Raw genomic sequence first — 24,107 nt, forward strand, 5'->3', positions numbered from 1 at the left:
GATAACTTGAAGATATATGGAGTTCAACTCTGGAACTTCTATTCCTCTGGCTGTGCATTTCTGGGAGTTGAAGTTCATCTTCAAGTTGCCAAATTTGAGAAACACTGGTTTTTAATCTACCTAACAGAATTCTGGCTGGGGAATAAATAAGAGGAAATCTCCGTATGCCACCTGGGATTCTGAAGAGAAAAGATGGGATATACTCAACCTAAACAGATATTTTTCCAAATAGGACTATCTAATCCACATTGTTCATTTACTCTAATGATGAAGACAACTCTAAAAGTATTTTCATTTCAATCCAGCTGTGTGATTGATTGAAGAATTTAATCGGTTTAGAATATTTAATTAGTGTGAGTTTATAGTGTTGAACAGCTATAAAGCATTTCATGCAGCTATTTTGGTCTCATGGTAACTGAACAAATATTAAATTGTTGTCATTGTACTAAATCCTGCAATGGGTTTAGTGATAGTTGTACTAGTGTGTGTGTGTGTGTGTGTGTGTGTGTGTGTGTGTGTGTACATACACAGATAATGCATTAAAAAGAAATATATTAATTAACAGCAGGATAGGCCAGCATAAAAAGATGGGTTTTGAAAGAATGCTTAAAATGTGTCAATTTATTTAAACATGTCAACCCCTGCATTTAAAGATATGGGAAGACTTCTGCTTCTAAATAGCAGCACAAAATTCCTTTAAAGAAAGACTAGGATGACTCAACAACTATTGAAATCAAATCCTCCCACCCATGTGTACCTTCTCATTGGCCATCTGCAGTTGCTTATTCAATGACATCATTTCCTGTTTCAGATTCTCTTTTTCCTGCTGGGTAACCCTCAGGTCTGATTTGAGCCTGGATACCTGAAGGCTGACATTTTGCACAATATCATCAAAATTCTGGATCTAAAAGGGCCAAAGAAAAAAAATAAGGGGAGGCATTTAATAGATTGTTATTCCAGCAAAGACAAGATGCTGTTTCCACACACATTTACCCTGATCAGTTAGAAACTTTGTATGTACAGAATATGTATTTCAGGATGAGAAAATCTTTTATAAGATCAAAGACACATTCTCTGTTCTTGAAAGTAAAGAAACATGGGTTGTTTCTCTCCTTTACAGCAACGGAGTGCATAGAAACAGTTCTTGTTCCTGAGATATTTTTCAAACAGTGAAGCAATCAAAGTAATACAGAATAGACTATTTCAGTAGAGATGGGAGCTGAAAGAAAAGATAAATCAGAACCAATCAGTATGATCTACTAAACAAGTTTTTTAAAATCATGACATGAATATAAAATACTATGAAGGACATTTTACTGCTCAATAAAATTTCATCTTTAATTGGCAGATAGAGACATCCATGCATAAATGCACAGGCAGGAGCAGAGGAAAAAGAGTATTTTTTGGTTTATTTTTGGAAGCAAGCAAACATAAGAGAACCAAAGATATAAATGACGATACTGTTCATCTCTTCAGAAATTATGCTAATCTAATGCTTTTGTGGGAGAGAAATCATAAATAAGATAATCTTTATTGTCATTTTTTTACTGTGGGCACAATGGCGCATATCAAAAATGAAATTTAGTTGCCCGCTCTCAAAGTGAGACACATACATGACACACACCTAAAATATACTACATACAGCATATGTATAGACCTACACCCCTACATGTACATAACAATAAAATATTAAATACTGTCCAACTTGAATATATAATGGAAGGAGGAAGTCTGAGAGTTCACAAGGTTAATGCTGTATGGAATGAAACTATGGTTGAATCTGGATGTTCTGCTGCAGATACTACAAAGCCTCCTCCCAGAAGGTAACAAGGAAAACAGGTTGTGAAGAGGATGAGTAGTGTCCCAGATAATCTTACGGACCCTATTCAAACAATGCAGCTTAACTGTGCAGAATCAAATGAATTATTAAATTCTAAGTCAATTAGAAAATATTTTTATCAATGGGTAAGTGCATCCACTGTCTAGAAACACAAATCTTTTAACAGGACAATAGCACACCTTGTCTTGTGATACTGCCATTTGTGCTTTCAGATGCTGATTCTGGTGCTCCAATGATGACTTCTCCTCTCTCAGAGAAGCAGTGAGGCTCTCTAGGAAGGCCACTTTAGTTGCCTGCAAAGATAGTAAAGCCCAGACAGAATTGCTATTAGTATCTACAATCAGCTATCAAGGCTTCAGCAGTCTGCAAATTGTGAAAGCCCTAATAAGCAGGCATATACATAGAATGAAGGCTACTGCTAAGCTTGTAAGCCGCCCTGAGTCTTCGGAGAAGGGCGGGATATAAATGGAATTAAAATAAAATAAAAAATTAGTTTTTTCTTCTGTCTCAACAGTCTACACCAAAGTAGTTTGAACTAATTATGTTTGTGAACCTCCTGAGTTGCTGAACTCTCAGTGGTCTGCAACATCTTAATGGAAAGACTAAGGTATGAACATCTATAAAAGGGAACCAAGAAAGGCCTAGTGGGAAATGTGCATCATAACATTGTGATGTAAATTCCATCCCTTCTGTAGTTGCATCATGATGTTGCAGATAAATACATAAGAGGTGAAACTTGTGTTATGATGTTGCAATGTACATTTCAGAATTTTGCTGTCACCGTGTGCTAAAATGGAATAAAATGGTGAAAAAGAAAAAGAAAAAAGCGTTCTGGTCATCTTGCCATTGTCTCCAGTTATCCAGATAGTACCCCTGGCTCCTCTACCATGTTATTATTTTCTGGATGGTTGGGTATGTTTCTGCTGAAGCAATGGACTGCATCTGTCCCATATTTCTATTTGAACTTAAGGTTGGCTATGAGCACCACAATGAGGTCCCTAAAAGTAATGCGTTTGTATCTGTAGAATGAAATAAAGGGTGTATTTGAATGGGACGTTATTCTGTGCCCTCACCTTCTCCATATACCGGTTCAGCTCTTCACTGAGGGCTTCTTTCTCTTTCAGTAGCTTCTCATTTTTTATGACGACACTGGAAATCTCACTCTCCAGCTCAGAGAGATCCAGGCAACTGGGTAGCTATGGAAAAATCTCTGTTTTAATTTTTGAGATGCGTATGCTTAAAGCGTATTCAAAAACTTCCCAATAATGTCTATGAAAGGTTTGCAGCTAAATGGAGACTATATACATCTCAGGAGTGACCATCATAAACTAACTGATCCCTGGAAGCAGATGTCCATTCCCTTTGGGAAGAAAGGTATTCTGCCCACCATTACCTGTTTTACATTCTCCAGTTCTTCTTTGAGGAAATGGTTCTCCTGCTCCAGACCATGAACCTGAATTCTGAGCTGACCCAGCTCTGTTTCCAAGGATGAGACCAATGAAGAGGACTAGGAGTAAATTGAAAAAAAAATGAATTGAATTTGAAAGTGGAGGAAAATACCCTTTTCAGAAAGCCTCAAAGGTTGGTTAATTTGCAGCTTAAAAGTTGGCTAAAACAACGTTTCCTTTAAAATGTGATGTATTTTGTTTTTTATGTCACATTAAGTCCCTTTTTGATTAAGCAGCCTATACAGCAGCATGATAATGCTGATAATGGTGGCAGGTATTATTATTGTCAAAATATGATTTAGAGGAAGTGAGAGAATGATAGAGGTTGAAGTAGGATCTGAATCTGCCTTCTTGCTATTCAACTTTGATTGTAGTACTCATTGTAGCCTCTTGTACCTGAATTTTAGAGTTCTCCAGTTCTTCTTTGAGCTGGGAATTCTCTCTTTCCCATTCTTCTGACATGTATTTCCTAGCCTCCCTTTCCTTTTGCCGAAATGTTTTCATAAGCTGCTGGTTAGAATCTTGAATATCTTCTCGACTTGGAGAGTTTCGATGGCCAAGTTCAGCATTTTCTAATTCTAATTGCTGATTCCTGGCTTTCAATTCAGATACCTAATTAGGAAACAAGAACCCAACAAAAATTAATGGTAAGAAACATTTCCTTGGACAAAGGAAACTATACTTTTCAAGCCTCTTTCCTTCTGTGAAAGGAAATGAAGGGAATGAAGGTTACTCTTCAATCAACAGTAATTGGTTTCAGGATATGAGGAGAGCTGGGCCATACTGTGCTCTCTTGAAAAAGCTAGCATTGATTGTAAGTAGTTAAGACTACTGACTATCGCTTTTACACCAATCTGATATTCTCCCAGTGGGCAGAATTTTCTTTTCCATAATTCCCCAACCAAAATATCTATACCTTTCTTGGTCTTGACCTCTAAGATTCATGCAGTAAAAAGCTGGCATATAAAAATCTATGCGTGCTCCTGGAACAACATGTTACAACTCTGATCTACAAGTTGCATTAGTTACCAGTTTACTTCTGGGTTCAAATCAAAGTGCTGGTTTTAACCTTTCCAGCCCTTTATGGCATGGGACCAGGGTATCAGAGGGACTGCTTCTCCCTGATTATATCAGCCTGCCCCAGTAGGCAGAGTAGGCAGTAACATTAGCCAAGGCCCTTCATTTGATGGGCTCTACAAGATGTGCCTTTTCTGCATGGAAACTGCCTTATGGAACATTCTTCACCCTGAAATTAGACTAGTTCCATCCCCATTTTGATATTCCCCAGAGCCTTGGCTATATTGTCAGGTCTGGGGCTCCCAGGTGACCTGCTCAAATGGCTCCATTGTTGAGGTGGCTACTTATATCCTCTTTCTCCTGTAGTTTCTATTTTCATATTTATGATATTTATTAATAAGGGTTTTATGTTATACATTTTTTGTTTTTATTATTCTTACTAATTATTGCTTGCTGCCCAGAGTCTCTGTGAGATGGGCAGCTATCTAACTCTAATCACTAAATAATTACTTAGAAACATAATATCCAGAAAAAAACATTTTTTTTAAAAAAAGTGCACTTTGAAAGGAGGAGGTTTAACTCATGAATCCTATCTTATGATGAGCAAGCATACAGCTAAGGTATAGCCAAGTTCCAATTTGCATATTACTGGAAGTAATGTTCATATTTGATCATATTAGCACTATTTACATTAAAATATTAATGTAAAATTACAAGTACAGGAATGAAAATTTATACAGTTTTATGTAAATTATAATCAGTTTTACAAATCAATGTGAATTCAGGGTTTTTTGGCCAACGAAGGTTGCCTAAAAAGTCCTACCTGTTTCTTCAAGCTTTCAGCTATCTTCTGCACGACCATTTTCTCCTTCAGTACGGTCTCTGTTTTGTCCCTAAAAATGCACAGTACATAGAACAGGGGTGTCAAACTCAATTTCATTGAGGGCCGCATCAGCATTGCAGTTGCCCTCAGGGGGCCGGGTGGGCATGGCCAGGGTGGGCGTGGCCTGCTGGGTGGGCGTGGCCTGCTGGGTGGGCGTGGCTAGAGTGCGTATGGCCTACTGGGTGGGCGTGGCCAGCTCTACATCATTCGCATCAAGGGTGACTATGGGGGCCTGGGCAGGAGTGGGACAGATCTGAGGGTCTCTGGCAGAAGGAGGGTCTCTGGGCCAGGGCCAAGGCAGCGGGGGCCATTCCCTCACTGTTTCCAGGATGGCTTCGCGGGCCACATGAAACCACTTCGCGGGCTGGATCCGGCCCCTGGGCCTTGTGTTTGACATGTCTGACATAGAACCATCACATTCTACAGTACAATATTTTTTCCTAGGTAGATCCATCTGGGTACTTTGGGGGCTAAATGGCAGGCTGCCTAAATATTTTGGAAAGTGAAGTCTCAATGTACCTGAAAGGGGAAGGTTGATGCGTATGTGGGTGAATATTAATAGGAACTATAAAAGCATCTCAGAACAGCTGAAATATTGTTTTAAGTACAGGTAGTCCTTGATTTACGACCACAATTGAGCCCAAAATTTATGTTTCTAAGTGAGAAATTTGTTGTGTGAGTTTTGCCCCATTTTATGATTTTTCTTGTCACATTTGCTAAGTGAATCACTGCAGTTGTTAATAACACCGCTGTTAAGTGAATCTGGCTTCCCCATTGACTTTGCTTGTCAGAAGGGGACAAAAGGGGATCACATGACCCTGGGACACTGCAGCTGTCATAAATGTGAGTCACTTCTCAAGCATCCAAATGTAAATCATGTGACCATGGGGATGCTGCAATAGTCATAAGTGTGAAAAACGGTCATAAGTCACTTTTTTCAATGCCATTGTAACTTTGAACGGTTACTAAATGGACTGTTATAAGTCGAGGACTACCTGTATTAGGCTCCCTCAGTTATATGTTGGAGATGATTCCTTTTTTCATTTAATAATCTCATTCTTCCTGGCAATATTTTCCTGTCTAAGATGCTCACATCTGGGATGCAAAAATATAGATTCTTTGGGATACTCAAGTTACTTTGAACTATCTCAATCCGAATTAGTTTGTTGAAATGCATGTTATTTATGCCTGTGGCAGGTAGCATCATCTAGTTAATCTTAGATGATCTTGAAGAGCCAAGCTTCTCAGCTTTGTTAGTAGCTGAGCGGGAGACCACTAGGAAATTCCAGATCTGTAGACTAGAGTGGGAAGTTAAAACATTCAGTAGCAAACCACTCCCATATTATTGCCTTAAAACACCATTATCACCTCTATGAAATCATCAGCTGCTCTTAACTTGAAGAAATTCTACTCTGATATTATTTTATGATGCAGGGCACTCATCTGCAAAGATGCCTTTCTTACTACATTGTTAGCAAACAGAAGAACTTGCTATATTTTATAGGAAAAGTCTACAATAGTATTATGTTGAATCAGAATACGTTAAAGTGCTAATGGTTAACTAATCAGAATTATGACAAACAAGGAATTAAGATGAGGAAGAGGAGGAATGATACAAAAGGTAGCACTGTAATGAGGATATATAAAAGCATTAAACTAAGCAGTATACAAAAACGATTGACTCATGCCATTTGCACAGCTCCCAATAGATAGACCTGCAGTCTAAACAATTCAGCTTTCTACAGTAATACTCCATAAAAGTTATACATGGTTACTTATTCTTCAAATATCTATGAAATGTTATTAATTCATGTTAGAAATCATTGAACATTTGTCTTCTAGGCAAAGTTAATCTATACGTTAATCCAAGTCATGCAAGGTGGACAATGAAGTATTAGGTAGTTAGTTCCAAAAAGCAGAGCCAAGTGGCAGGATTTAGACCATGGAAGGATTCCACATTACCTCAAAAACTCAATCTTCTGAAGCTGCTCATTGTAGGTGCTCTGCAAACTGTGAAGAACAGCATTCAAGCTCTCTTTCTCCTGAGTATGGGTGCCTTTCTGCTTTAGGAGCACTGCTATTTTCTCTTTGAGCTTCCTGTTCAGCTCATGAAGCCCTTTCCTGTCCACTTCTGTATCTTTGGTGACATTCTCACAACGGCTCAGCCGTCCACTCTTCTGGGGTTGCAGATTCAGCCTGAGCTCATCTAGTTTGCCAAGCTGGCTTTGCAAAATCAGCTTGGACGTTTGCAGGTTGGCATTTTCCATCGCCAATTGGTCCTGTTTCTTTTCCAGGTCTTTCACTTTCTGTAACAGTTGCCCTTTCTCCTCCTTAAGTGTTAAGCAGTTTTGGTTGGTTTCATCTAGCCTGGACTGCAGGCTTATACATATTGGCATGTATCCCTCCAATTTATTGTTACGCTCTAACAATTTGATTATCTCTGTTTTTAGGGCTTGGTTTTCCAGCTTCAGTTCTTCTGGAAATTGGAAGTTTTTAGATCCTAGTCTGAAGTTTGCATCTTCCATCATATCCATATCCAAAAATCCTGATACTACATCATGGAGGTCTCCCTTGTCAGTTCTAGCTTCTCCATGATCTGCCTCAAATAAAAGAGAGTAGGCACTCATTTCCTCAACGCTTAAATCAGCACCCAAAGCTTCAGCAAAAAGCATTTGGTTTTTGGTTGCACAGCCAGTAGGCAATTTTTCCCAATGTAAACTTCCCCCCTTCTCATCACTTCCACATGTCAACACATTAGGCTGGGGAATAGTTTTAAGGATCTCCTCCAGCTCCTTCTGAACCTGTGAAGCCATATCTTGTCGAACATGAGCTGCTTGATTGCATTCAGTCTCTAGCAGAACGATCCTCTCCAGAAGCTGATTCTGTCGCAGTTTAAGGGCTTCATTCTCTGCCAAAATTTCTTCATAGGCCTTCTGCAGGACATGTGAAGTCTCCATGGTTTCTTCAGCTGTTGTCCCTCCATTTTTCATGTTTGGAATTGCAATTTTGTCTAATTTTTTCATTCCATCATCTGTTACAACTTGACTGCTGTCTTTGTCAGTCACACTTAGGAGCTGTGCACCTACAAATGTTTCTGGAACTAATGGGATGAATGTGGGGCATTGGGTTGATTCTCTTTCTGGTTCTTTCAACGAGTCATCCATCAGAAAGGTAGTTCCTACACTATTTTCTTCTCCTGGATCTTGAACTATTTCTTGTTTTGAAAGAACATTTATCTCCTTTCCAGGGTCCCGGGGTTTGACAGATTCTAGAAAATCACTTCCTTTTGCTTCCTCATCCTTGTTTAAAGAAACAAGATTGCTTTGTAGTTTGGACTGGCATTGCAATTCCTGCTGTAGATCTATTTTATTTTCAAGCACTGTGATCTTTGATTTCAATTCATTTTTTTCTTCTGTTCTGCTGGGCATCTCTTGCTTCAAATACTCCAAAGTCTTAGAATTCTGTTCTTCTTGTTCATGTGCAAATTCTGTTTCTAGTCTTCCAAGCTTTTCGCTAAGTTGCCTTTGTTCTTCCTCTAATGTTGGCATTTCTTCTCTTTTCCTTAGCCCCATTTCATGGCTGGGTTGAATCTTCAAAAGTTTCTCACGCAATTCATTTTCTTGTTTTTTCAGGTCCTGAACCTCTTGTTGAAGTTGCTTTTTCTCCAAGATCAACAAGTTCACCTGCTCCTTGTAATTTGTCTCTAGAAGTTTCTTGTCTTGTTCCAGTAATGAAGAGATTGCTTTCTCTTTCTCCAGTTTTTCTTTCCATTTTGCTTGGACCTCAAGGCCTTCCTGGAGAATTTCATTTTTTTCAGATTCCCATTGGGATTTCTCATCTAACTGCAGCCTAGAGAACTTCAGCAATTCTTGTTGATGTTGATCCTCAAGTTTGTTTATGGTTTCCTCATACTTCCTTGCAAGTGTTTGTTGTTCAGTGGTGAACCATTCCTCTTTCTGAAATATTCTTCCATTATACTCATTTTCCATTTTTATCCTAAATGTGGTCAACACAACACATTACTGAAATCTCTACACACTTAGAGACAAAGGATTGTAGACCACCCACTGTACTAGTTTTTAGTTGTCTTAGACCCGGAATGCAGTTTTAGCAGACAATTGCAACAATGGCCATCTGTCATTTTTAGCCTGGTATTTTTTATTCTTAATCCTATTTTGATTAATTCCTGTCCCTTGCTTATTTTCTTCTTCCTTTTAAAAAGGGGCTCATGTTCAATCAGGTTACAGCCTATTAAGTTAAGATAATGACCTAGCAAAATAACTACAGATTTTCTTAATACATGATATTCTATTTAATATAATAAATTATCATCTAAAAGATAAAATAAATTTTGAATGAATGGATTATCTGCTTAGAGTACAATGATCTCCTAAATAGTCTGAACACAATCCAAAAAGAGGGATTTTTCTTAGGTTTATTCATATTTATATATTAATGATGTTTAGAATTACTGAAGTCCATACTCAATTTTCGACTCCAAAAACGAGCTAGCCAGATTTATTGGACCAGTAAAACTGGAAGCAAGAGATGCTGGAAACCAAGGATGAACATCCTGAAGCCCCAGATTTGTGTAAGACCAAGAGTCCCACATTAATGGCCAACTCGCCTGAAAATCCACATTCAATACAATATAAAAATAATACAAAGCAATAAATTAGAGACTAAAATAACCAAAAATGAGTAAAAATTCTCCAAGGCACATGCCCCTAATCAAGTGCTTGATTAGATGCAGGTTTTTAAGGCTTGTTGAAGGACAGCTGGATTGGAGCAACTCAAATGTCAGATAGGATTTAGAGAGTAGGTGCTGCAACAAAGAAGGCATGCTGCCAAAGTCACATCATGTTCTGTACCAGCCTGCTACCGGCCTTGCAGAAAGGCAACCCCTGTACAAACGGCAGAGGCTGGAAAGCGTCTGAGGCTGGAAAACGTCTGCCAAGTTTATTACACAAACAAACAACAAAACATGAAACAAGATACCGGAGCTTTGATCCTCAAACGGAGCGGTTGCTTTCAGCAACCAGCCCTTCCCCAAACACTCCCTTTATTAGAGTTCAGGGCGTGGCCTCCCTGTGCCTCCTTCCGAGAAGTCCCACAGCCTTTCTCTGCTTGCTCCTGCTTGACTGCCTCCTGCGTCGGGCGTCCTTGAACAGGGCCAGCTGTGGGTCATCATCATCCGCACTGTCGGGCTCGCGCAGCTGAGTCTCCACCAAGTAAGAGGGCCCTGGCTGGGGGCTCTGCGAAGCCTCCAAGCCATCATCAGCAAGTTCGTCTTCAACACCCTCCTCCTCCCCCTCGTCTAAGTCATCCGAGTCATCCGACCCGGCTGCCGGACCCACAGGCTGACCCTGAATCACAACACATCAGATGGAATGGTTTTAAGGTTGGACCCCTGGAGCATGACCCCTTTGGCAGATTTTACCACTCAGGCAGAAGCAATAGGAGAAAGGTGTTTCGTCAGTCAGGCCCTATGCCATGAAGGATCTTATAGATCGTAGCTATCATAGTTAATTAAGGCCTCTGGCCACAAAAGGGTTCTTCACTTGATATAAACCATTTCAGGCCCTATGATGTCACTTGTCCTGAATTTAAATCTATTGTATCAGAGACCTCAAGTCTCTTATAGGCTATGATCTATAAGACCCTCCAAGTCAAGCATCCCAAAACTGAGACCTCATGTATTGTAAGGCTTATTAGCCCTGTTCATATTTAAGATTCACTTGCCCTCATTCATTTATCAATACATAAATTGAATGTATTGAATGAGACTGGAGAAAATACTGTAATCTTGAGAAAACGGCTAACTCCAAGTCAAAGGCCTACTGCCTTAGGACCTTCCCTTCATTCTGCAAAGAAAAGAAGGTGGATGCTGGGGCCATGATTCAGATTTAGAGGCATCAAAGGCTTGACAAATATTGCTCCAATATTGGGGATTTCTGCCATTTATAGGATACAACAAACAATCAGTGTATACAGTACATGAGATGTTGTATTTATGCAGACCAAATTGATCAGAGGCACCAACATATGAGATCCATGATCAAACAAAGCCGTATTGTACCACTACCATAAGTCAAGACTTATTTTCTTAGTTGCTCTGGCATCTGGAGTAAAATAATATAGGCTTGTTTTAAAGCAGGGGTGTCAAACTCGTAATCTCACATGACGTGTCATGACTTTTTTTCCATTGCCAGCGATGGAGTGGGCGTGGTTTTGCTATGATGCATCTGGTCTGTGGGCCGGCAGTTTGACATCCCTGTTTTAAAGCATTGAGAGCACATTTGATATATCTATAATACCCTCATGTGTATATAGCCAATCTCAAAACCTGTTTTATTAAGTTCTGCCTTTTGAATTAATATCTAATCTTTGACAGTGACCAGAATATTGTAGTAATTGTAATAACTGTGATGGTAATAATGTCTAAGCAAGGGATATTGATGTGAGTATGGTTCTCAGTCTCGGGTAAAATATTAATGAATAATTACTAGTATTTAAAAGAAACTAGTGGCCCCTTCAAAATATTAATATATGCTGCACATGATGGGATCTATAGATCCTTTCACACAGATGGAAAATGTCATTCAATTGTTCACAACCAATTTTATCAGAAGCTGGAACAATAAAAGATATCTCTCTAGGATCCTGCCATAATTGCAGGGCTTTATAGGTTTTGATTCAAAGCTTGCTTTTGGAGGTAGAAATAACCCATTTAAAAACTAACAAAAAATTTATCACTCAAGACTGGAAAAACCCCTACAAAACTAGTGCAAAAGTAGTGATTTGTTATAATGATATAATTGCATAAATTGTTTAAAATATACTTTATCACAATTCAATATATATGTAGATGAATATACAATTCAGTATACCCCCACAATATACAGAGCAACTAGATCAATGTAACTAATGTAGATACAATTATAGCATACACTCTCAAAAGATGGACAGTCACAAAATTTGATAGATAGACAGATAGACAGGCAGACAATAATAATTTATCATATACAAATACAATTATGGCTGCTTCTTTTGCTTTCCCTGCTTGATTTTCCTAAATGCTGACTCAGAAATCTTCCAAAAGATTCTGCATGTCACTCATTAGCAAGGATGTGCTTTAGCTTCTACTAGAGACCTAGAGCTATCCAATGCTTACCCCAGAACTGTAGTTGTCAGGGTTCCTAAAATAAAATGAGTTAATCCAAGATAAATTATATGCTGTTGTAAAAAAAAAGTTACTCACTTTTGTTCCTGGAGCTCTTGCTGATGCACTCTTAGTAGCTCTTGTTGTAGCTGATCCATCTCCAGGGCCCGCTTCTCCATCAGCCTTTGCAACTTCTCATGGAACCCATTTTCTAGCTCCATTTTTTCTTCTTGGCTGGCCTGTGCTAAAGTTCTTATTCTTTCTTCCAACCAGGATTTAGACTGAATCAACTCTTCCTTCTCACGACTAAAGTTTTCTTCTGCCTCTTTCAGTCTGGCTTGGAGCTCCCTCTCATGATCGATCCTCAGGCATTCTATAAGGCTAGCCTTCTCATCCATGCATATCTGGAGACTGTTCTCTTCCACACTCTGCTGGGAGCTGGCCTGCCTCAGGCTTACCAGCTGTCCCTGAAGCTCAGAAATCTGGACTTGCAGACTCTCAATTTGTTCTTCTAACACTTGTCTCTCCTGACAGTACTTCTGCTGGAAGTTCTCTTGTCCCTCCTCATAGTTGGCTTTGGTCTCCTCAAGCTGCTTTTCATAATGGCATACCTAAGTGAAGGGGAAGATTATGATGAGCATTTCTGCATAACTCAATAGAAGCGTTGCAGACAGTTTGGTTCAAATAGCAGATATAACTGAAAATGAATGCAAACTCCACCATTAATAACCCTTTTTAATCTGTTAAAAAGAGGTCCCATTAGCATTCTGGAAAAAGGCAGATGTGTAGGAATATAGTTTTCAATATGTCCAGCCAGCATAACCTATGTGACAGGCTCACTTATATTTCCAGCAGTAGCAGCAGCCTACATAGACCAATTCTTAGACCAGCTACTCTTGGAAGAGTACCTGGAGATACAGAAACCAAGGGAATCAGAGACAATCCTTGGCATGAACAGAATGAAACCTCTTTATAGGTTTGCCCAGCATTGACCTCTGCTAGTGATCATGAGTCCTTTGGGAAAGGGCGGTATAGAAATGTAATAAAATAAATAAATAAATAAATGATGTATAATGAATTATTATGATGAATACATAGTCTTACTTATGCACTCCATCTGAATGCATAGGTGCATAGAAATATAACAGGATGCTAAAGCAATGATGTGCCAAGTGTCAGGAGAAGATCAAAGTATAACTGATGGACAAAAGAGTCAGACAAGAATCTAACAAGAACTTCCACAATCATGATAAGGCTTATGAAAACTAGTTTGTCAGAGCCCAAAGCATTTAGGTATAAAATAGGAGACAAAAAGGAATTATGTAAGAAGGATGCAGTGGCTGCATGTACTGGGCAAAGCATTTCCATTCTATAACCTACTATTTTGCTTGGTGCATTTTGTCTGCTACTTCTTCCATTATTTTTCTCCATTGGAAAATCTTTCTAGAATCAAGTGACATGACAACAGTTTGTAACTATTTGATTTGAAATTTAGGTACCGGTAACTTCTCTTATTTCACTTAGGAAAATCATACTGATTGCTGTGTATCTCTAATCAGTTGTGCTTGAACTGGAAAATCTATTACGGAGATAACTGTATCCAAACTTTCATTAAATAAGCCTTTGTAAATGTTCTATAAAGAGTTTCTTTATCTGTTTATTGTGTCCATACGGAACAAAGATCTTGAGATTGGAGGAAATAAGTACTCTATGCTTTTGCCTCTCAGGAGCTATTTTATGAACAGCTTGTCTTCAATAATACGTTCTCTGCTGGTGGGACTCCTAAGTTTAATTTAGAGTCTGCAAAGGACAGCCTTATCTGGTGATCCATGAAACCATCCTCAGTTCTCTGAAGCTTTTGATCTTCATTACAAGTACAAACTTAATAATTTCTCACCCCATAACATTACATTACTTTGCCTCATAACCCATATAAAAGGTAAAGGTAAAGGTTCCCCCGCACATGCGTGCTAGTCGTTTCCAACTCTAGGGGCCGGTGCTCATCTCCATTTCAAAGCCGAAGAGCCAGCGCTTGTCCGAGGACGTCTCCGTGGCCATGTGGCCGGCATGACTAGACGCCAAAGGCGCACGGAACGCTGTTACCTTCCCACCGTAGTGGTCCCTATTTTTCTACTTGCATTTTTACGTGCTTTCGAACTGCTAGGTTGGCAGAAGCTGGGACGAGTAACAGGCGCTCACTCTGTTACGCGGCACTCAGGATTCAACCCGCCAAACTGCCGACCTTCTGATCGACAGGTTCAGCGTCCCCACCCACTGAGCCACCCTGTCCCATATACAAAACCATAAATCATTACATTCCCAGTGTTAACAAAAAATCCATAAAGAATGCCAGCTTCACACAATCATCTTATTTTAACTTTGGTCAAACAATCTATCTTTGTCCTAACTTTTGCTTTTAACAATCTTAATCTTTAGTTCATTCAGATGCTATTGTAGAATTTGATCTCTCTTCCATTTTTATTTTTCCCATTTTGAAAATTTCTTTCAGACTTTAACCAACTTCTTTGGTAAATTCAGTAAAACATCATTATCTAGGTCAATTTATTGGTTTGTCATTTGTACTTCCACTTCAGTTGTTTCCTAGTCCATTTTTTATTTTTTAGTACGTCTGCATTTTTTTTAATATTCTGATATTTCTACATCAGGCAAACTTTCTTTCAGCTCTTTGTCTTGCAAATCTTCCACAACGTTCTCTTTCACATCAGAACTTTATCTTTAAGACATAATCTATTCATGAATGCATGCATCATTGCTGAGATTGAAGCTTTCATTTTTTGACCCCATTCTTCAACAATCTACTGAAGCATTTCAAACATCAAAGCATTTTCTGCCATTTTGCAAATTCTAGTGCTGATCAAAGACACTTCATTTTTTTCCCTTTTCCCTTTCTGCCTGGAATCTTCAGTCCCCTCTAGTGTTTGATTTTTAAAATAATAGTCTCAAGTTGCTGTTTTGACTCAAGATAAACTAAACAGCTTGGTTCCCACAAATGTGCTGTTCCTTTCTACACTTATTTCCAAACTCTTGTACCCAAAAGTATTAATTTTCCATTATTCCAAGTTTGTCTGTTCCCTTAACTCATTTATAACTTTCTTAAATTAGTTTTGAATTTAGCCGTTTGCACATATTTCTAATTTGTTAAGCTCTTAAGCTGATTGTTATTTTTTGTTTTATTCAAAAAACGAAGGTATCATCAGATTTCTTTTGAAACTTCTTTTTTTGAAAATCACTAATGTCCTTAAGTTAATTGAATAGGCAATTTCAGAAAGTAGTTAGTGGGTTAGCAAATTCAGTGTCCTTTAATAGTTTCGGCCGCAGCTGACAGCAGGTTCGCATCCCACCGGGCTCAAGGTTGACTCAGCCTTCCATCCTTCCGAGGTAGGTAAAATGAGGACCCAGATTGTTGGGGGCAATAAGCTGAATTTGTAATAATGCCGCTTGGGGGGGGGTCCAAAAGCCCTAATAAGCAGGCATATACATAGAATGAAGGCTACTGCTAAGCTTGTAAGCCGCCCTGAGTCTTCGGAGAAGGGCGGGATATAAATGGGATTAAAATAAAAAATAAAAAATAAAATAATGATGATGACGATTTCATTTATGTTCTGGTGCAGTCCTGCAGTCTTCTTACAAGGAGCAGCTATCCAGAGCACAAGTGAATGATCTCCTATTCTCTCCTTATCTGGAGATGTTATGTGGACCAGTCTAGTCACTGGTCCAGTCTTAGCTGCAGTTGTTTTTTTCTGTTCATTTGGATACTTCATAGCTCACCACTAATCACCCAGAAGCTCCAGAAAGCCAACAAACTTAAGTTCAAGAAAAAAAACTAAAAATTATAACAACAGATTTTAATTAAATAAAAACATATCCTGGGCAAGTGTGATAACGATCTCTGATGCAAGCACTTCTGGCTTCATGCTAAAGTGGGGAAAACTTACTGTGTTTTCAAGCTCCTGCTGCAAGTTGTAGACATCCTGGTGAAGCTGATCCTTTAGTTGTTCAATAATTATTTCGGCTTCTATGCTCATGTTTAGATGGCTGCAGTCCTCAGAAGCAGGCTCTAAAATACAGGGTAGCAAAAAAAGAAATGAAGCTCTTTTGGACAGCTAGTCAATGATGGAATACATTACAATAGTTTTAAAATATTTTAAGGTATTAAAAAGCTGCATCTGCTTAATCCATAGATCCAACTTCTTTTCCATATACTGCCCTGACCTCCCCAGACTCACACTTTTAAGAGATTTGCTCACTTGCTTTAGCTTTTCATTGAAGTGTTGGTACACTCTTGCAATATTAGCTACATAAAACCTGGAAAGACAGCTTGATTGGTCCAAAAATTGTGTAACTTCCTCATAATACACAGTAGGTAAGACATATTGTACCTTGACTACTTTGCACTCCACAATCATTGAGTTCCTCATAGAGAGTGTTTTGCAGTGAAGGTCGGATAATTCTGCCTTGTATCTGATACTCTTCCAGTTGAGATTGAAGTTCATCTATGTGATCTTGAAGTTCCTGAAAACAAGATGCAATCTCATCACGACAAACCCAGCCAAACAATCAACTGGAACAGCAATATTTTTATGGCCTGGGAGGACTAGGTAAAGGTAAAGGTAAAGGTTCCCCCGCACATGCGTGCTAGTTGTTTCCGACTCTAGGGGCCGGTGCTCATCTCCGTTTCAAAGCCGAAGAGCCAGCGCTTGTGTGAGGATGTCTCCGTGGTCATGTGGCCGGCATGACTAGACTCCAAAGGCGCACGGAACGCTGTTACCTTCCCACCATAGTGGTCCCTATTTTTCTACTTGCATTTTTACGTGCTTTTGAACTGCTAGGTTGGCAGAAGCTGGGACGAGTAACAGGCGCTCACTCTGTTACGTGGCACTCGGGATTCGACCTGCCAGACTGCCGACCTTCTGATCGACACGCTCAGCGTCCTAACCCACTGAGCCACCGCGTCCCCATCTGGGAGGACTGAACAGCAGCAAATGTGCATAAATTTGCATGCTAGGCAAGAACTGAACCCTGGCTTCTTTTGAAACAGAGCAATTTGGGGACTAAGCATTAGAGCCATCTCTTCAGCTTGAGATCAACATAAAATAAGCAGGTTTGGAAAAACTCATGGGTAGGTTTCAGGACAGGATGAAGAATCTTCTGTTCTTGGAAAACTGATATAAAAATGACAGGCTACAAGAATGACAGGAAAAAAAGATGTTATATTGGCCATACAAAAGAAACCAGCAGATGTCTTCATAATTAAATGGGATATACAAAAACAAACTAAGAGAGTAAATTGGATAGCTTTCCTAGATTGGATTTACGAAAGAGGTTTGCTAAAGTTTTGAAGACTTTTGTGAGAAGGGACAAATTAAAAATGAAAAGAAACCAAGTTCTATGACATTATTTGAAGGGTCTAAAGATTGAATCAAATTGTCTCTCTTGATTCTTGGTCCTTATCCATACAGTTTTCTTGGTAACAGTATGGAAACAGTTCTTCACTGCCTTCTTTTAGGCTGTTTCTTCAATTCCTCCAAATCCTAAAACCCTGAGCATTCATGGAAGGCATTCATGGGAGGCTGCCATTAACATCCTAAGTAGATCTGACTCTTTAGTTTTTGAGGGCTCAAGCAAAGTTGGCTATGTGTTGCCATTTGCGAAGTAGGGCAGTCCTCTTCTATGTAGATGGTGGGGTGGGAGAAGAAATGAAGCTCTGAGGCTTGCATAACCAGCTAGCCAGTCCATATCTGGAACATGTGAAATCTAGTCACTTTGATAAAATGATTTTCCAGCTCTCTTTATGTAGGCACACAACATCCAGAAAAGTGATTCGCTGGAGTCTCTAGGCATAGGCCTTGGAAAAACCTTAATTTTATTCTTACCCTGCACTGCTGTTCGTATTTCTTCTTCATCTGACTGAGCCGCTCCTCCTGAAGGAAGAACTCTGCACTGCCAGGATCTAGGTCTCCAAACTAGAATCAAAGGACACACGGTCATTTTCCTCCCACCTTTAGACAGTGTCAGAATCCATTTATATCACATTCATAAATGTATGTTTAAAACATTATCCCCCCCCCTGGATTCTGCCATCTCCCGGGGAAGGAGGAGCGGATGTGGATTCAGCCTGCCTTAGGTTATTTCAAAGACCAAGGGAAACCTTTTGAACTGGGGGAACAAAGGGGAGGGTTAGGGAAGAAGGCATCTGGCCTGTGTCTCCATTTGAATCTGTAAAAGAAGAAGGCAATAACCGTAAAGATCCGAAGTTCCCTTTTTCCCACGAAAGGGATGTCACAAAGTAAATGATGGGGGCCTGACCAAATGGGGTTGAGGGAAGGGGGGGGGGTTGAACCTGGAACTCTTTATAAAGTTTCAATCTGTAAAACAATACCAGGTCCTGTCTTGTATTTCCACAACCAAACATGTCCTAGTAAAAATTCCTTTTGGACTAGAACTGACTCCAAGAGTTTTTGTTTTCCTAAGACGTGGATTGGGGTGGGTCCTGACAGACAGCCTGTTTTCCTCACTGGTACAGCAGTTAGGGAATGAAGCTTTATTATTGGATTTGAAAGGAAATCTGGTGCGCTGAATAAAAGGAGGACCCCCAGCTAAGGAATACTGCTTTAGAAAATATGTCAGAGATCAAATCTGGAGGTATGCCAGGCAAGTGCTGCTACCGGGCTATCTTCAGCATATAGATATATGTAGTATTTAATTGGTTATGCATTTATATGGCTGTCTCCAACTCAAACTCGTGATTCCGGGTGGCATATTAAAGACAACCCCAATAAATAATACATATAGTCCTCACTTAACGACGTTAAGTAAGTAAGTAATTGGGACTAGAATTTCCACTGCTAAGTGACGCAGTCATAAAGCACAATGTCACGTGACTGCACCACTTTGTGACAGCAGTTGTGGTACTTCCATTTGCCATCATTAAATGAATCCCACAACATTGTTAACCGTGATGGTCACCTTTTGCAACCACCTGCTGGCTTCCCCATTTACCCTGCTTGTCAGAAGCCAGCGCTGAAGGCTGCGAATGATCACACGACTATGGAATGCTGCAACATCATAACTGCGAGCTGGTTGCCAAGCACCCGGATTGCAGTCATGTGACCATAGGGATACTGCAACCGTCACAGGAATGAGGATGGTTATAAGTACCACTCCTTCAGCACTGCTAAGTTCAAATGGTTGCTGAATGAATGGTTATTAAGCTAGGACTACCTCTTACATTATCCTTTGAATCATATTAAGCAATAAAATGGCAAACAAAACGGAAAACATCTACAACTCAGCCATTGTGCCCCACAGTATGGTGTATTTATAGGCTGCAGTATAACAATAAATTTACGTGGTGGTTTGTGGATTCTAAACACTACACTCGACCTGATTAGAAACAATACATCATGAAGCTCCTGAAAATCAAAACTTGAAGAACAGCAGAAAAAGTGCCTCTCTAGGATGACCACTCCATAATTAGGGTGATGGTAGTAATACAGTCCTTATTCTTGCAATCACTTGCTAAAGTGGTTGAACTAGTTATTTGAAATGACTGAACTGCAAAATATAGTTCCAAACATCTTTCCAGAATTTCGGATGGCTGAGTGGACTTTTATTGCATCAGTCTTACTAACTTTCAAAATCTCTGCATCATTTCCTTTTGCTTTGTTTGTGCCAGATTAATCTGGACCCAAAGTCCTTATTAACTGCACTTTAACATCTTCATAAAGTCAAATGACATTTGTAATATATTCTGGGATTTTGCTTTCTTCTTGTACTAAAATAATAATAATAATAATAATTTTATTTATACACCGCCCTTCTCCCGAAGGACTCAGGGCGGTGAACAGGGCAGAAATATAAAAAATACAGAAATACAAAAGTTAAAAAATATTAAACATATGCCCAAGCTAAAAACAGTAAATACATATATTAAAAATTAAAAGTCAATCTCCTGGTATGCTGAATTAATCACCAACAGCATCTTACCTTGTCTTCTAAGACATTTTCCCAATTATTCTGCAGTTTGCTCATCATGCTTTCATACTTCACCAATTTCTCTCCAGTTTCCAGGAGCTCATGCTCTAAGCGACTATTTTCCTAAAAAGAAATTGAGAGGGTCTCAAAAATATCCAGTTTGGTTCCCAAACAATACATAAAGTGACTGGGTTTTTCCTAGTTTCAGTTTTCTTCACCCTGATGTTATTAACGAAGTCTGGATTTTTCATGCAGCCTTACTGAAAATGCTGGTAATTATAGTTCTAACAAATAAGAACACTAGGTTGAGTGACATTAGATCAAAGTAGGCAATATTTAAAAGGCTGCTATTCAGATCCAGAGGAGACTAGTTTAAAAATCTAAGGGAATGTACTGCATGTCTTCATTTCTTGCTTGGTCTCTGGAGGATCATTATAATATTTAAAGGAGAAACCCCTTGCCTTGTTCTAAAACCTAATTAACTGCCTTAAAATTAACTTTCAGTTTATGCATTCAAATGAATCTACACATGCTGCATGGAATATCATGTTAGAAGAAGGTCTTCATCTTTCTGATCCCACCTCCTTTCCTTCAACTCCCCGAAGAATTATTTTTTTGCATAATTTAAAAAGCTTACATCAAGCTTTTTAATAAAATACATCAATCCAAATGTCAGTCCATTGATTTGCACATTAAAAATTATGTGCACGTAATAAAGGCCATCCACATGGGGAGATATGCATTTATATATACTGGTATCTTTTTTAAGGAATTGGGTTGCTTCTTTTAAGCCCTGAGATGCATGTACAGCCTCTAAATAAATGCATCTATCAAATAAATTTAAGTGTGGCAAAGTTATTTAATACACATGAAGTAATAAGAATTGTATTCAGATTATTTTAATTAATTTTTGTCATGGTCTTTAGCTAGGCCATGTTTACATGGGAATACCATAAAGCTCCGTACAAGCATTCAAAAGCCAAACGTGGTCTGTGATATGAAATAAGTTGTGCCCTCCTGCTTTAAGGTAGCCGTTACCTTCAAGGTCAAAGCAAGGCGGTCCTGGAGATAATTCTCTTCGGTTCTCATCTTCTCTATCTCCTGCTCCAGTTCTGCTTGTTGCTTGCTAGCCTGCTGCTGTATCCGCTCACAATCTTTCTGAAACTCTGTTTTGAGAGCTGCAACACGATCTTTGTACTCCTCATCCAGCTTGCTATGCACACAGATTAAAAAAAGCCAGGGGTTGAGTATTGGAAATCAGTGAGTGGCAACAACCTAACAAAATCTCATAGACTCAGTGGTATTTATCAATAAAATAGTCTTTCCCACTGGGATCTCCTTGATAATGTAAATAATCTCATAAAATAATCCTAGGAGAAATGATACATCTGGATTTCTAAATGTTTGAAATTACTGCAGAATCCTGGATCACACCAAGATAGCATGTGGAAATTTGGATGAATTGAGAATTGTATACAGGTACTCCTCGACTTATGACCACAATTGAGCCCAAAATTTCTGTTGCTAAGTGAGACATTTGTTAAGTGAATTTTACCCAATTTTACAACCTTTCTTGCCACATTTGTTAAGTGAATCACCGCAGTTCTTAAGTGAGTAACATGGTTGTTATGTAAATCCGGCTTCCTCATTGTCTTGGCTTGTCAGAAGGTCGCAAAGGGAAATCACACAACCCCGGGACACCATCATAAATATGAATCAGTTGTCAAGCATCTGAATTTTTGATCATGTGACCAAGGGGATTCTGGAAAAGTTGTAAGTCACTTTTTTCAGTGCCGTTTTAACTTCAAATGGTCACTAAATGAACTGTTGTAAGTTGAGGACTACCTGTAGTCTGTAACTGACTTCAGGATGGATATTCTTGACCAAAGGTTTTGCAAAGACCTGTATCATCACAAAAACAGTAAGCTAGATCCTACTCACACTTATCAGCACAGTCATCAGCACAAGAATATCTGAGCTGTATCCAACATGGGTGGTTTTGACAGTGAAACACTGCAACTGTGAGCCAGGTCAGATTCTTAATAATTCCTCTTTCATGGATCCAGATTGTCATATTTCTCAGCTTCTGCCCACTTCTTTGCAGCAGTGTCTCTCTTGAGATTTGCCTAGTCCCAATCCAGTTGGGATTTTGGAAAGCCATTAAAACGTGATGCTTTTGGAAGGCTACTAAATTGTAAGGTTGATCTTTTTTTAGTATCTGTTTTAATCGAATGTTTTTATTGTTCTTCGGTTGTAAGATGGTTATGTATTGTCATTTATTATAATCATTTATTGTTTTCATCTTTGTTATTGAATATGGGAGTGAAAGCAAGTCACTTGAAGGCTTCATACATATATTCTAAGACGTTTTTATGTGAAAAATTACATCACTAATAATCGATTTAATTTTGTTCCTTGGGGTATAGGAAATGGTAAAAATGGATTTGGGGGTTGTATGCAGCACATGGTCTTCCTACCCTCCTTTGATGGTGTTACAAATCTCCTTAAGATGCCTCATCCTGCAGTTCTTAGTCTACCCTCCCTGATATTCTGTAATTTGTCAAGAAACTAATTTAAGATATCTTCACAGACCTACTTCCCAGTCTGTCTCTAACACACATGGCTGACTTGAACCTATGGCTAGCCTTGTCAGTTGTTATTTCAAGAGACCTAGCTGCCACTTAAGACACAGTGTTGCCATGAAGAGAGATTGTGAATCCTGTAGTAAAGGCAGCATACCTTAGATTGTATTCATTTTGGCGTTCAATGGCAGCATGATGATCATCCACTTCGGTGGCCATTAGTGATGCTCTTTTCTCCACTTTTTCCAAATCCAGTCGTAGTTTGTCCTTTTCCCTTAGAACTAGATCAGCTCGTTCTCTAGAAAAATAAACCTCGGTTGTCAGATAATGCTTGCTGAGCTTCCCAGCCACACAGAGAACATAACAGTTTGACCATTTCCAAGCATATCCGTGAATATGTCTACCTGGATGCACAAATATCTCATTGAAGTTTATAACTCACTATTAGGCAAATAGTGAAATATTTCAGGCTGTGAGGTTATGCTAGAAAGCAAGCTCTAGTGATTGACAGGAGTCAAAGTAGGGTGGCAGTGACAGAGATGGGAGGAATGAGTATGCATGAGTCTACATATCCCTATTTGCTGGGGTAACAGAATGGCTAGGAAATGGCTAAGCAACAAGTTAAGAAGATCTTGGTTCTGCTACAAATGGGTTTACTATTTAAAAGAGCTCCCTTCCCCTGCCAAAAACTCTCTCTGATCCTGAATGAAATGCTGCAGCCAGCAGGCTAGCCCAGGTCAGAGCTTTTGTAAGGATGAGAAACTGCCACCTGAGCCGATATATGTCTATGAGTGTCAAGAAAGTGGAAAACACGAAGCTCTGGGGCTACAGTCTGCTAATTCTCTCTTGTTCCAATCATTTAAGGCAATGAAGCACAATTCTGGATTTCACTGATTTGGTCAGCCTTGGTTTATGCAGTTTTCTATGCCTTTCATCAGTTGCTTTGTTGCAATTCCAAACAAGCCAAGGTTCCATAGTGCTTCAGTGCAGTATTGCAGGCAAACTCTGCCCACAGCCTGGTGTAAGAACCTGATGGGGTTCAAGGTTGACTCAGCCTTCTATCTTTCCAAGGTCAGAAAAATGAGGACCCAGATAATTGGGGGCAATATGCAAATAATGCATCTTCATTGTAAACCTCCCAGAGTGCTGTAAAACGCTAAGAGGGAATATATAAACCTAA

The 24,107-nt window shown here is 39.2% G+C and overlaps 1 protein-coding gene across 4 annotated transcripts in view; it reads right to left on the reverse strand.

The window, feature by feature from the left end:
• Positions 1–24,107, reverse strand: part of NIN (ninein) — a 113,857-nt gene that overhangs the window by 22,411 nt on the left and 67,339 nt on the right. For 2 of the 4 annotated variants that reach the window (XM_081340045.1, XM_081340047.1), the window contains exons 11-23: positions 23,085–23,225; positions 21,384–21,558; positions 20,358–20,468; positions 18,245–18,334; positions 16,751–16,883; positions 16,307–16,428; positions 12,450–12,961; positions 5,129–5,198; positions 3,685–3,900; positions 3,234–3,347; positions 2,914–3,036; positions 2,020–2,133; positions 758–904 (exon numbers count right to left, since the gene is read on the reverse strand). In XM_081340045.1, coding sequence (XP_081196171.1) covers positions 758–904; positions 2,020–2,133; positions 2,914–3,036; positions 3,234–3,347; positions 3,685–3,900; positions 5,129–5,198; positions 12,450–12,961; positions 16,307–16,428; positions 16,751–16,883; positions 18,245–18,334; positions 20,358–20,468; positions 21,384–21,558; positions 23,085–23,225 — 2,068 coding nt within the window. Of the gene's footprint in view, positions 1–757; positions 905–2,019; positions 2,134–2,913; positions 3,037–3,233; positions 3,348–3,684; positions 3,901–5,128; positions 5,199–7,150; positions 9,185–12,449; positions 12,962–16,306; positions 16,429–16,750; positions 16,884–18,244; positions 18,335–20,357; positions 20,469–21,383; positions 21,559–23,084; positions 23,226–24,107 lie in introns of all 4 variants that reach the window. The other 2 variants (XM_081340044.1, XM_081340046.1) reach the window with 2 other exon arrangements.

The sequence above is a fragment of the Vipera berus genome (genome assembly GCF_964194415.1).
Source record: "Vipera berus genome assembly, chromosome: 1".
Classification (NCBI taxonomy): domain Eukaryota; kingdom Metazoa; phylum Chordata; class Lepidosauria; order Squamata; family Viperidae; genus Vipera; species Vipera berus.